This window comes from Anoplopoma fimbria, chromosome 13 (assembly GCF_027596085.1).
Source record: "Anoplopoma fimbria isolate UVic2021 breed Golden Eagle Sablefish chromosome 13, Afim_UVic_2022, whole genome shotgun sequence".
Lineage (NCBI taxonomy): Eukaryota > Metazoa > Chordata > Actinopteri > Perciformes > Anoplopomatidae > Anoplopoma > Anoplopoma fimbria.
In genome coordinates, this window is record NC_072461.1 from 7,972,042 (window position 1) to 7,987,108 (window position 15,067).

Below are 15,067 nucleotides of genomic sequence, written 5' to 3' on the forward strand. Positions count from 1 at the left end.
CGCCATTTGAGCTCTCAATTCACTATAGCCCTAAATAAAGTGAAAGGAGCAGTGAAGCTCCACTCCTGAAATAAATGCCAAAGAGAATAGAGTGAGAGCACAGACCAAGCCCCTAGAGCTAGTGGTGGTGACCGTGCTCCACGACGCCCTGTGCGGACTCTCAGGTGGCGTCATCTTCATCGTCGTCCAGGTGATAGTTGAGGGTGATGACAGCGCTGATGAACTCTCCGAGCTCCACAAAGTCAGCTGTGATAATGTTGATGCCGCTCTCCCCGGGTCTCTGCGATCGGATCCACTGCATCATGCCCGGTAAGGCCCTGGGAGGATGCACGAAAACACACACACAGTGAGTGAGGAAGAGGGGGGGATATAAAGTCACAAAAGATCTAGAGTGACAGAAGAAGGGATGATTCATGGTTGGCTGGTTTAACACAGAGAGAGGCACGCTGTGATAAAAGATCTCCGTGACGCAGCATGGGATGTCTGCAAGCCAGACACCAGCTGTGAGGACGACACTCTGAACACTTGCTGGACATGTTCATGTGAGCCGTGCAGCAGGGGGAGGGTGTTACTCCTGCAGATGCCTCGCCCAGGTTTTTGCTCGGCAAAATTCTCTGAGTTGTCTCCTCCTCATGCTCGCTTTCTTGTTCTGTCGAGTCCTATGCTGGCAGTCTGTGTGGCAAAACCAATGGATGGAATTCTGAAAGGACGCCTACATCAAAGTAACCAAACGCCTGGTGAGAATGGCTGATAGTGGAGTTGTCAAATGAATAATTCATGCCAGGAAAGTTGACGTTTTTGCTGCTGAGGCTTTTAACAAACTGGTGACACTAAAAGAGAGTGATATACAGATAAAATTGGGGTGTAAATCATGAAAAGATAATATTGAACCAGAGCTGAACAGGGGGGATATAGAAAGAGGGAGGAGAAGGATGAGAAACATTGCCTCGGGTTTGTGTCAGCTGTTTAAAAAAAACTTTAGGTCAGTGTCAAACGCTGCGGGATACCTGTGAAAAACCAACATGCCTCTGGATTTAGTTATAAAATGCTAAGATGATGGGCTGCACGGTGGTGTAGTGGTTAGCACTGTCGCCTCACAGCAAGAGGGGCCGGGGTTCAATTCCTGGGCTGGACAACCTTCTGTGTGGAGTTTGCATGTTCTCCCCGTGTCAGCGTGGGTTCTCCGGCTTCCTCCCACAGTGCAGCTTAGGTGCATTGAAGACTCTAAATTGCCCGTAGGTGTGGATGTGAGTGTGAATGGTTGTTTGTCTCTATATGTCAGCCCTGCGACAGACTGGCGAACTGTCCAGGGTGAACCCTGCCTTCGCCCATTGACAGCTGAGATCGGCTCCAGCACCCCTGCGACCCTTAACTGGATAAGCGGTTATGGAAGATGGATGGATGGATGCTAAGATGACTCACATATGACTGTTTGTATGAGAGTATGTGTGAATGTGCACACGAATTATTGTTGAAAGTGGTTTTGTGTTAACCATGTAATTTCTGTGGGCACTGGGGCAAAAGGTGTTGCTATAAGTGAGGTTGCACTGGGCCTGTGTGTACGCTGAATAATACTGTGTGCCACCTATGGTGCTTACCCTGCAGCTCATCCAATCTTAGTGTTTTACTGAACATGATAATAAAACATGATGATAAAACATTTTTCTTATTTTTGCTGTCTCTCTGTCATACATAAAGAGTTGTACACACCTTTCTGTGATCGTCTCTCTCAGTCCGCTAGCCACGCCCTTCATCACAGTGCTGGCCTTCGGCGTCAGAACCACCTGGGAGACAAAGAAGGTCCCCTTCCTCCTGCAGGAGTCACATCACGTATTTAAAAAATATTTTCTTTTGCATTTCAAGCTGTTTATGTAAAGCACCTTATGACATCTGCTGCTGATAGGTGCTAACAAAACCATCAATGTTGCCTTACTTTAGATTTAATTAACCACAAAGGGACAAAAACACTTTTTCTGTCAGAAAAAAAACAATTTCACATGCAAATTTATGCCAGATTTTGAAGAAGATTGCTCCCCATTACTGTCAGCAGTTTCCTTTAAATGCATGTATAATGAGTTTTAAAGGGGAAAAATGTGGTTTTTAAGCGGGGCCATACAAGGTGTAGTCTTGTTTACAACTAAGCCCTTGGTATGTCACATAGCCAGGGATTGTAATAACTCGTACATTTCATCCCAGGACCCATCCTCTTAGTTGGCTTATTAAAACTAGCTACAGCAAATTCAATTGTTAGTCATTAATTCCTGAACACTGAGCAAAGGATGAGCATCTGATAATAAATCAAGATCATGGTTGATTGACCCATCATGGTTAGATTACCTGAACGGGTGACATGTGTACAAAGTACAAAGAAACTTCCCATTAAACCTCATGCATTAAATGGAATAAAGGTAAAGGGCTGACCTGCGGTCAGTGACAGACGCCTGGAGAAACTGAACCAGCTTCTCTGGGTCGGTGGTGTTGGCCCAAGGAGAGGGCATCATCTGCCCTGGCCACAGGAAGGGCACTTCCAGGGCCATGGGGTGGTGGTAGAAGACAAGCACCTGGTACTCCTTCTCCCACAGATACTGCAGAGACACCTGGAGAGGGAGACATGTGCCAAGGTTATAAGGAGAGAAATGGTGAGAGGTGACAAAATGGTAGTAGGTACAAAAATGCCCCTTCTGTGCTGAGTGACAGAAAACATTTTGAACAAGAAGCAGAGATGTACTTGGCAATTTGTGTTTATTTGGATGGAAGCAAATATGAATAAATGGATATAAGTGCCTGATGTGATGCATCACTCTGTTTATTCTGCAGCTTTGGTTCAATACTCAATTCTGATTGACCATAGACATTGTTGGATGTGTTCAGTGGTGTAGTCCCTTGAGAGGTGTGTATACTTCATTAGATAGATCACTAAGGAGAAAGGGGGTATAGTCTTATGTATTTTAATTACTTTATTGCTAATAGTGGATTATACTGTAGATTGACAGTAATAGAGGTGGATATACTCCAAAAACCCACTCTGTATATCTGTGTATACCTTCCACTTCTCCAAAACACAATTAACATTGTTATTTCTGAAGACAACAGTGTTTTATGTGTAATCATAGTGTATTGCTAATCGAGAAAAAAACACATTTTAAAGCTACTACAGGCTAGTCAAGAGGTGTAGGAAGACTGAAGGCTACTTGCCAGAAATCTCATTCCTAGTAAATAATGAATGTAGCGCTTTTAAACAGCGATACTTTTACATAGCTTTGGCTGCCGTTCTGCCACAGTTTAGCTTATGGACATGGGGAATATATATTTGGTTAAATCTCTGCTGAAATATTTCCAATTGAAGAGTATAGGTAAATCAATAAAGCTAGCATAACAAACCAAAACTTAAATAAATATCCCCTGTCAGCTGACTAGAGGAAGAAGTCAGGTACTAAGTTGGATGGTGTGTAGGGCGGGGGTTACAGTCTTTTCACCCCAAACCCAAAATCCATAAAGCTAATTTATTTTTTGATAATGAGCCTCCAGCTGTACATTATCCCTGAGAATAAGTCAAACGACGACTGGAGAAGAGTGCTGTAGTGGATCAAGTATATAGCTACTATGAGGTAGAGCGGTGACAAACGAGTAGGAGGAGATGTCCTCAAAGACAAAAGAACGGAAGAAAGGCGAGCAAGGAGTGAATATAATACCTGTGGAGGAAAGAACACCAGTCATTTGTCTTCTTTAAACACCACCCGAGATTCACCTACAGCACTTAGAAGACTTATTATTTTCCTCTTCTCTACATGTCATCCTCACTCAGCTGCAGCACCTGACAGGAAACTATGATCTTTGTTATTGATCGCTACTCCTTCTTCCAGGTTCTAGAGATGCATTGTCACCTCAGGGTGGGGGGAGGGAGGTGGATCAAGTGATGGAGGGTGGAAAAAAAAAGGGACTGAGAAAAGCAGCAGAGAGACAAATCTATCTGAGCATGGGACGCTTTTCTACTCGACTTCTATGCAAAAGGGCATACTCTGGGTGAAAAACAATGATAAAGGATGTGATAACCATCATTCTGCATCTCAAGTAATCAAAACATAGAAATCACTGTTATGCCGTGCTGAGAAAACAATAATTTTGAAGACACAGACACACACACACACACACACACACACACACACACACACACACACACACACACACACACACACACACACACACACACACACACACACACACACACACACACAAAATGAGAGCCTGATTTATGTTTGTTTGAGGCCAGCCTCTAGCTTCTGCAGTACCTCCTGAGCGAAGACGACTGGGCAGAGTTTGTCTCCAAACACCTCTTTTAACATGGCCACCAGTTTTTCATGGTGCATGTTCTGCACGCCGTAGAAGTGGTTGAAGTCCAGGAACACAACTTCTCTGGCGTGAGCCGACAGGAAACTGCTGATCTGCTCTAGACCTTCTCTGACCTAAAAGAAAAGCAAAATAAGGAACAATACATGTATGAATAATTTGTTTCACGATATAATTATATGAAATATAGGCACATAAATGATTGTGATGTACTTTAAATCTCTATTTATGTGTGAGTCTGCACTCTCACATAAATATGCTGCCACAAACAGCTATGTAAAAACATCACTTAGCAACCACAAGCATTGCAAAAATATTCAACACATCGAAACAAAACAGCAAAAGTCTATGCTGACCGTGGCACTGAAGAGCCCGTGGGCGAAGAACAGCTCGTTGTCGGGGTCGCGGGGCTTGGTGGAGATGCGCAGGTCAAAGAAGCGGATCCCAGCCTCCAGTTGGCTGATGAAGTTCATAGTCTGTGTAGCTAACCACTTCCTCATGAGTTTCTTGGCCACCGTGCCAAAAACAGAAACAAAGTTCTGCACCGTCTCCGGCTGCTCGGGTCCCACAGGGGACGACTCGTCAATGTAGAAACTGAAGGAATCATGGGAACCTGGAGAAGACACAAACATGAGGATGCATGCAAGTGTTGACTGCTGCACACTTTTTTCTGCGGTGGGTGTCAGCCAGAAGAGTGGGGTCAGTGCTGGACAACATCCTGGTGCCATGGCAACAACACTGACAGTGAATAACAGTATTTTTGGCTAAACCTGATGCCGGTCTCTGATCCTCCGCCTCTGTAACTCTGTATGCCTTCAAAATCGGGTCTAGTCTAGTCTATGGTGACTCAATTTGCAAATTCAGAGCCTTGGTGATTTTCTAAACCCCCTCAGAAAGGCTCATTTCTAGCTTTAACAGCTCTGTCAAACTGGTTCTCATAGATAATAAGATCCTTCCTCCTTTTCATATAACGCGACTGGTAAACTGGTGTTGGTCATGACTACCTCGGTGATTCCATTCCTGGTGCTAACTTTCAAAATCAAGTTTAATGAAGTTTAAGTTTATTTCAGACCAACTTTTTCCCAAACAGAAATAAGATCCTAGACATCAAATCAGAAAGTGTTTAAGGTAAATAATTCTGATGGCTTACTGAGAAAAAGAACGATAAAGAAAAAGTTCTGACTCATCATATTTCTCAAGTAGATCACAGCTATTTCACCATCTATGTAAAGGACACAGCTGTACAAGCAGAATTGGATAGACCTCTAGCAGAGAAGCTCACTGAACTACTGCTTGCACTGAGATGTACCTGCTATGAACAAGCTGACCTACAATTACATTTTTGGCACGTGAACTGTAGTGCTCGTTATCACGCAGTTAAATATCAAAAGATTCATAAATCTATTTCTTCCGGAGAAAGTAGTCCTGATGCAACCATAGAACATACATGCTGTTAAATTTTTCAAATGTCATCTTTTAGTGCCTCGAGGCTCAAAAACACATTTCTATTCACCGCCACTGTTTTGGAGCAGCAGCAGAAATGTCAGAGATAAGCTATCTCGAAATCTTAGCAGATAAAACGGAAACTATCAAAAAGGATTAATTATACTTTTGTGAGAGTGATTTTTTATTATCACTTGGTAAACCAACCCTTTAATCAAAAGCTCATTCAAATGTAACCATTATTCTAGGAGCTGTATCAAGAGAAAGAAACAAAATCCCATAATGGCTGTTAAAATAACATTGGACAGGAGTCTGTCAATATATTGATCCTTTCCTTGGTGACACTTAAGCATTTGCTTACAATCGATCCATGGTGAGCTCTAGCTAAGCTAGCTAAGTCTGAAGGTCGTGTGCCCTTCCATTCCTGTTTGAGAGTAAGACCAGTGTGTGTGCGTATGTGTGAGTGTTTGTGCAGATTATGCAAATTCGGCTGACAGTAATTCTAGTATCTTCCTTCTGCTCTCATAACTGCAATCAACTTCATCACGTTCCCTCACTCAAACAAACATCCACCCTCCCCTCCTCCACCAGCACCCAGACACAGAGCCGGAATTGACCTTCAGCTACACTCCAGTGCCAGGTCTTTGCAGTCGGCCCAGAGAATGACCATAAGCAGGGTAGACAGCTGAATCCTGGGGCAGGGCCGCAAACAGCAGCTCTACAGGCTCATTCTTACTGCCATGGTCACAACGTAACAGGGTATGACCTTTACCAGTAACAACAGCTAGCTGTGCTGTTGTTGCAGAATAAAAATCTTGTTGTGCAACAAAAACATCCACTAATCTAACAGTTATTTTCTTCATTAATTGAATAAAAATGCAAAAAAAATGGTAAGAAATAAACACGATCACAAATTTGTGCATCACTAACTAAAATGTATTAAAAAAAAGAGAGCAAAAACAGAGAGTAAAGGGACAAACATTTAGCAAAATGTGCAGAACATCTATAAAAATATACAGAAAAAAGCTGCATTCCATTACAATCACACTGCTACCTGACCTCTGAATATGATAATTCATTGTGGTTTATGTTATGAAATCATATGCTCCGCTTTAATGCTGGGACTGTGTCTCAAGGGCATTGCTTTCATTTAGAAATATGAGGAAACACTTTTTAAATTATTCTTTAGAACTAAGAACATCTTGCTTCAGACATGATTCATTTCCCTTTTATTCTTGTCTACTGGAAATATAATACACCACACTCCTTAGACAGAATATGATGTTTACACAATTTTTTTCCCCTTTACTAATATGTTTAATTTGCAGAAATTAAAAAGACAGTAATCTCTGCTACCACAGAGTTTACTGAAGGAAATACAAATTACAGCTTCCCTTGTGGCCTCCACTAATTTGGTGGTAAAGGCTTGCATAGTGATTTTCAGTTATTGCTTCTCATTGATTTAAAAGGCCAAAGTCTATCATTTAGAATTACCTGCTTACTGTAAACAACATCTAAACTACTCATGCAGTTTGACAGGTTCAGCTTTGATAGATGTGAAGATCCAACATATTCTCACTCTAAGCCTCAAACTTTGACGCTAGTTCCCACGCTATGGTCAGTTTTGGGCGTGTCAGTTTCCACTTGCAAAGTATCTTTTCAAAATTAAACTTCCGTCTTCACAGAAATTTAGGTTTAGGAAACAAAACCAAATAGTTAGGTTCAGGAAAAGTGTGTGAGGATGACGTGAACAGCGACTCACCTGATTTCCATTAAATAACCACACTAACTACTCACAGGACTAACGACTGCTGTGGCAAAATGTCAAAGTTAACTTTAAGTTTCGCACAGGACACAAAGTCCTGTGTGTTTGACCGATCCAACTCGCCTCCCAACAGCATCATGTATACTATATCACTCTTTATACAACGTCAGCAGTTAGTCAGGAAGAAGTGTGCATAAACAAACAATGAAATGCACTGAACATCCTTCAATAGTGCAAATGAACGTGGGCTTTGAAAGTGAACTTTGCAACATAATCTCGTCACTGGGGTGAATAAAATGTGAGGTGCAAACAGATAAAGGCTGAAACAAGCGGAGATAATGATACACTTGATGATGATGATGATGATGATGATGTTGATGATGATGGCTGTTACCTTAGAAAATCGACCTGAGTGAGTCATTCTGACTGAATGAGAGCAGTGAGGACCACTGGTGGTTTATGCTGTTTTTCGTGACAAGTAATTTCTGCTCTGCACCATGGATTAAAAAATAAGAGGGTATTGTAAGGTAACAGGGTGGATATGATTTTATAGTAAATAAAATGTTGCTCCTTCCAGCCCGCTATCCTTCAAACTCTTGCTCCATTAGCTCCAGTCTCACTTTGTCTCCTACCTTTCTACTCTCTTCCATCTTGTTCGACTGGCAGTGCGCACCAAGCACATACATTTCCGGGGAGGCTGAATTATTTGATTTTTAGAATCAAGATAAATGTCCTCCTGCTGGAAAACTCAATCATCTGCTGTGGTGAAGCAAAAGCAGCCTGTAGAGAATCCATACCGAATCATTTCTTCCAGGTTCTTAGATATTTTGACAAAATATTTACTCAAGCGACTTGTAACATGGGAAGAAGAATTTGCTGTCAATTATAAAAATCCACAGAACAGTAAAAGCAGATTAGTGTCTGAGCAATATTAAAGTCATTCAAAAGTTATGAATGTGCACCTGGTCAAACACAATGACTTTGGTCAATCTACAGTTGAGCTAAACAGAGATATAGTTGGTTTGTGACTTACCACCCATTTGCTTCATTTCTCTCGTACAATTATTTTTCTCTCTATCTTTGTCTTTCTTTCAACCAAACTTTTTTCTCCTACTTTGTTTGTTTTGAAACTTACATCCTCTGTTTTCCAATGGCTTTCAAGTTGACCGATTTCCTGCCCTTCAAGCATCTCACTGCACTACCAGTGTTAATCCTGGAATCTGATACCATTCATCCTCCTTATTCAGGGGCTTAAGTGGCAGCAGAATGGTCTTGGGACTGACAGACAGATTTACAGCTAAAAGTCCTGGGCCGGCCTTTTTCTTCTGCCCCAAGGGAGCCGGCAAGACTGAAGATGCCTTTTCTGCCATGGATTTGTTTTTATTGCCTGGGAGGCCATCTAACTTAATCCATTTGCCTCCGCCCCTTTCCCCCTGGCCTAAGGTATGCTATTAATTTCTTACTTCTGGTAAAGCCATAAGCTGCTACAGTCAGCCATTGGAGAGGTTTGGTATGGCTCCCATGAGCCCTCTCATGTAAATCTGACCCTGCCGGCTGTTTTTGTGTCTGTGAGGTGAAGTTATTTTTAATAAAGTCAAACAAAATGTGATTTTCCCTGTAAAGAAAATTACTTCATTTTGGGTAGCTACAACCCACTGTCTAATTTTGAATTAGATACTATTTTTTCTTTACAAGTTTCTGTATGTATTGATTGATTGATCCAAAATATATTGTAAAAAGTCAACCACAACAAACACCATGCATCTCAGCCAAATCATCACAGTAGAACTACAATGACAATTTCTTTCATCATAGTACAAGATTAAAATAAGATTTAAATCAAATGTGTCCCTTTTCCAGACTTGTTTTGTCACGAGGATGTGAATATTTGTAAAAATGAGCTCGGCAAGTTCAACAAATTTTAAAGTCTTGAAGCTGCATTGATCAATGTTGTTTATATCAACATTGAAACAAATCAATATATGTTTATAAAAGGGGTTAAAATAATTAATTTATAAGGAGAGAAATATGTCAAGGCGGAATGTCTATCAGACTGTTTCTGGAGTTATTCTTCCACATAGTGGCCAAAAATCACCTGATGGAGAAAAAGATATGGATTATTCAATCACCTATACCACTAAGAGAGTAAATGTAAACACTTTGGCTTGTTTAAAATAACCAAAGCTGAGTTGATTAATATAAACAACATTGAACTTTAGGAATCTACGTTTACGTTTGGTCATTCTGTACACCTGTAGGACACGGATACATGCTGAAAATCCAGTTTAATTACTATGGTAGCAAAACTCTGGCAGCCGTTTCCTTCCCTCCAGTAAAGCTTGTGTCATGGTGAGAGAACCACAGAGAAACAGACTCACAGTATCTCTGGCAGCACACCTCTGCTGACCACCTCAGTCAGACGAACGTGCAGCCTGCAGCACTCATCCAGCAGGTCTAACAATAGCCTCAGAAAAACAGCCCAACGTGTCCCCCGCTGATCAGCTTGGGGGACGGAAAATGATAACTACTCCCTCTCCTTCTCTCCCTTCAATGACCTCCATCTTCAATCTGCTACCCCTCCCTCCTGCTCAACCCGTCACCCTTTCCCCAATTAGCTCTAGAGCAGAGCTGGCACAGGTCATCAGACTTGTGGACTCGATGGGTCGGCACAGTGTGAGTCAAAAGTGGCATATAGGGCCAAACACAGAGAGTTGAGTCATGTCTGAAGGCAGCTATGTCCTTATCTCACAAACCAGGGTGTTCTGAACAGCGGAGGATTGGCAGGAATATTCTCATGAAAATATGTATTATTTTTTATATAATAATTGTAGAACCACAATGCACCTGGCTGCTGGGTTGTGTCATGAGTCAGAGCAAAACAAAAAAATAACTCACATGGTCAAAAAGTTATGTTCAATGCTACCCTCGTATCAAAGAAAATTATGGAAATCAGACTGTATTAAAAAACCTTTTAAAATGTTAAATTTTTCCGCTTCTGACAAAAGCTGGCTTTTCACAGCTCTTCTCCTTTTCTGGACAAATTTCAGTCAGCCTTCACAACAGCACTGAGTCAGCTCTCTTCAGGGTGACAAATGATTAATTGGTGTCTTTGGACTATCATGACAAGCATGCAATTGTTATTCAGTTGGAGCTCTTTATGACAATCAAAGAGAAAAGAACAATCAATTTTGTAAAATGCGGGAACCATGTTGGAGCTCAGGTTCAGGCTTTGATCAGTTAAGGATAGGATTTATTGATAATTTTTGTTTCCTCCTCTGCACCTGTCTCCCTGCGGTGCACCACAAGGTCCCATTTTAGTGCCCATTATAGTCCCATGGAATATGCCTGCAGTGGGATCTATTTAAAGGAATGAATTTAATAAATATCTTGGTTTCAACGAGAATATACAGCTTCATGAAACCCGCTCTCTATCTTTTTTCAAATTCCAACTGTGTCCTGAGTGGAAGGTTTTCCCACCTAAGAACTATTGAGAAATTAAACCAGTTTCTCTCTTCTTTAGGGACTTGGAGACATGCTTTTATCTCTCCACTTATTGATTACTGTAAATCTTTGTGTGGGAGTGAGTCAGTTGGACTTGTCTCGCCTGCAGCTTGTTCATCATGCAACAGCGAGGCTACTGAAAAAGAAAGACCATCCCTCCCCCTGTTCTTAGCCCTTAATTGCCTTCAAATGAAATCAATAATTTTATTTGTTTTTAAACTACTGCATGAATAGTCACTAGTGTACAGTACATCGCCACTTCCAGACCCCTTAAATCTTTTGACTAACATTTCCAATCCAATCTAAACTCAGGGAAACTTGACTAAATATTGAATTGCTTATAGATACTGGTATGTTACATACTTACTGTATGGAGGTAGGAATCCTTGCTTAGATTAGCTGGTAGTTCACTATTAGTGCAATCCTTACACAAACAAATAAACTAATTAATAAACTGACTAACCCTTTAATTATCCCAACAAAGGTGGTTTAAGTCAGAAGTAATTGTCCATGATCATTATGAATATAGTGTACTGTATAATGTAGTCTCTAAACTGTTTTCAGATAGATATTTCTCAGGTAGATCTCAGTCAAAGGTAACACCAAGTTACAAGGACAGAGATTATATCTGTCAAAAACGCATATGCTACCTTGAGAATTGATGTATAGCCATATACAGTATTTTCCTATCATACACAGGTCATTTGGCTGCATTAGTTCATATCCAATTACTTGAAACATGGTAAATAGATGCCATAAAACATCATAAAAATCAGATACCATCTTCTCTGTCACCACGATATGTAATAAATTCTCGAATCTCGAATCATACAGATGATTAGGTATACCATCAGTGCAAAGGTGGCAATGCAGACACAGTGGGGACTGTTTTGCTTTTTGACAACAGCAGAGCACCATGCCATCACATTACCTCCAAATGGGTGCTCCAAATTGCCAAAATACTTTGGCCTGGTTTATTGAGGCTGGTGAACTCTCTTTTTCTTCTGGCAAATAAATAGTATCACTGAGTTACAGGCAACATTGGGCAGATTCTGAGGATGTGTCACGAATCTTACATGATGAATATAATATTCTTTCAACTCAAAGGAAGAGTGAAACTTGTGGAGGAAATTAAACAGTTGTCTCAATTGTTTATTTTCTGTCCCAGCTTGAACAAAGGCTTGCAATGCTGCGTTCCAAGATGACATAAAGGGATGCGATTTGAGACTGTTGAAGGATTTTGCTAAATAAACTATTCAAATCCTGTGGATTTTTTTTCTTTTCTTGACAATCCTTACGCCAAATGTATTCCCACAAGCACAAAAAGTGCACAGAATCTGCAGATGTTAACAGAATTTCTATCTAAGTGGAAAATAAAGAGAGAGCAGCTGAGCTGCAGGCCCAATAAGAAGTAATGATACCTAATTAAATGGGACTGAACATGTTCCAATGCTGGCTTGGCATGGGCGAACATGTCACGTGATTCGGCAAAATTACAAGCATGAGGTAGTACACGTCATGCTGCTACTGTCCTTCAGTACGTATTTAAATACATCTAATGCTTGCATGTGTCTTGGCACACTTAAGAGCAGTGTACAGTGCTGGTAATACGCCATGCCTCATTGGACTCTAGGTCCAAGCCATCTGCACCTGAAAAGCCATCATTACACATGCCATCAGGAAACAAACCCGATATTTACAGCAAGAGAGAGAAAGAGATGGAGAGGGAGAGGAGGATGGAAGGAGCGGGGAGCACGGAGGATTAGACATGCAAGAAAATGAAGAATGAAAGAGCTTTGTGTGGAGGTGTGATCATCACTAGGCAGCAGATATGGAATTAGCTGGCTGCTAATAGGCCATTCAATCACTCAGATCAGTGGTGGGCTTTACAACCAGCATTTGAATGGAGTTCAAGGTGACCTGTACACTGATTGGCTGAAGGTCCAACAGCTCATTCTCTATGGGAAGCGCTGTGATCATCTGAGTGCACAGACTGAACCCATCCCACTCTCTTCAGCTCCGTGGCCACCACCCCAGTACAAACGCCAAAAGTCCCACATAACACACAGGTTCATTCCCATTCTTAATCTTTAGCGCGGCTCTTAGTTTGAATTGTATTATTTTTTTTTTATCTCATACCTTCTCTTCGGAATATTAGAAGGACAAGCAAGAAAGACCATCACGAGGATGCTGAACTGTTCAAAATACATGGCACTTCTCGCGTTGCGCAACAGGTCTTAGCCTTTTTTTTTTTCTCTAACGAGGTACAATTAATCCAAATATTTAGGTTGCAGGGGGAGCAAAGTCAAACATCAAAGTTTTACAAATCAATACAATATTTAAAATGTTTATTTATTTCTCATCTACTACGGCAGCTACATATAGTATATAGGGTATATAGACACGCACGTACTCCCTGGCTTAATAACGCCGAGGCAACGTAAAAGAAAGACCTACCGGGAATGGCCAGGTTGGTGAGCGGGGTGCTGTGCATGCTCTGCGGTAAACTTGCCATCCAGTCCGCAAAGCGCATGTCGCTTCTCCCGTGAGACGAAGCCATGCTGCCGCTGTTCACAACGCTCCGTTCTACCGGACCGGTGCCTGCGCCAAGCTGGAGTGCTCTCTCTCTCTCTCTCTCTCTCTCTCTCTCTCTCCCCCCTCTCTCTGTCACACACACACACACACACACACACACACACACGCACCGGCGGATGCCACAATTACGAAAATGGGGTTTGTTGGATCACTCCAAATATGGCAACAGCTTGTACGCAGCAATAACACTGTTACACGTTTTGGTTTTACAGTCACATAATCCGACAAAAATAACAGCCTTGCATTAATAATTCCAGCTTTCAGGTGTCTGTGTAAGACCAACATCCACGCGTTTTCTTATTCGTGTTTATAGCATGGCGGCAGAATACCAACCAGTGGCTGCATGTTAAACCCAGTGGGACAATGAAGTTGTGCTCTTTAATATATAGTACTGGGAGCATTTCAAACACGTATAAAAAAAATATTTAAATCTGATCATACAAGCCTACTTGTTAAGGAGCAGTAGTGTTTTTGCTGGTATAATATGCAGTTATCCTCAGGATGACATTATTAGAAATGTGCATTATCTCATAATTTCTCATCAAAAAAAACACCAATTTAAAGTACTGGCTGAAATCAATGTTGGCTCTAAATACTGGGATTGAAAGCAAATCCTTAATTGACCTGGAAGCAGATCCTAGGTCGCGCACTTGGCTGACAGAGAGCCATATGGCAGTGATTCATTAACACTGCAATTCATTTGGTAGTGATAATGACTCACTGATATTCACTGTGTTGATAATCAGCTGGCTGGCCACCTCATCATGAGTCATTTAACAAACTGAGTCACAACGGTATAAAGTAGTAAAATCTACCAACAACTGCAGATTTTATCGTTTTTAACCCATTGGAGCCATTTCAAACCTGTGTCCCTCTACAGCACTTCAGAGCTTTGTTCTCCCACTTGTTTGTGTTTCTGCTTTCATGTCTGAGGTGAGGTGACATAGGAGGAAGGGTTGATTTTTATAAAACCACTGTCGATATACAGAAATCAATCAATATTGACATTACCCTGCATTATCAGGAATCCCTTAAAAGCATAGACTAATAATTTGCTTCGTCTAGATATAGATTCAATATTATCACCATTGATTGCTTTCGTTACCTCCTGGTTGGAGGTCGAAGGAACAATAACCATACTCTGGAGAAACGGGTCTAATCGGATAGTTAAAATGCCCTGCGTGCTTTCCACCATGACTTCATGCTGTCCATACTCGATCAACTTATTATACCTATTGACATTTTAAGCAAAGCACAGACGCTCAATGTTTTCATTTGTGATAAAGAAAAGGTTTTAATGCACTGTTGATGTTCAAACCTATTTGTTTGAGTAAAAGCCTGTTATGTTTCCCGTATTCCCTTTTCACAGCATTTCAGTACCAGCATGAGAAATAGGTTACTAAATGTAGGCTTACA

At 41.2% G+C, this 15,067-nt stretch overlaps 1 protein-coding gene across 1 annotated transcript; it reads right to left on the bottom strand.

The window, feature by feature from the left end:
• Positions 1-160: 160 nt before the first annotated feature.
• Positions 161-13,616, bottom strand: plcxd3 (phosphatidylinositol-specific phospholipase C, X domain containing 3). The gene is made up of 6 exons (XM_054611799.1): positions 13,514-13,616; positions 4,704-4,960; positions 4,290-4,463; positions 2,422-2,597; positions 1,711-1,812; positions 161-317 (listed from the first exon to the last, which is right to left on the bottom strand). The coding sequence occupies exons 1-6, from the start codon at positions 13,614-13,616 to the stop codon at positions 161-163; spliced, it is 969 nt and encodes a 322-aa protein (XP_054467774.1).
• Between the last annotated feature and the right edge of the window lie 1,451 nt (positions 13,617-15,067).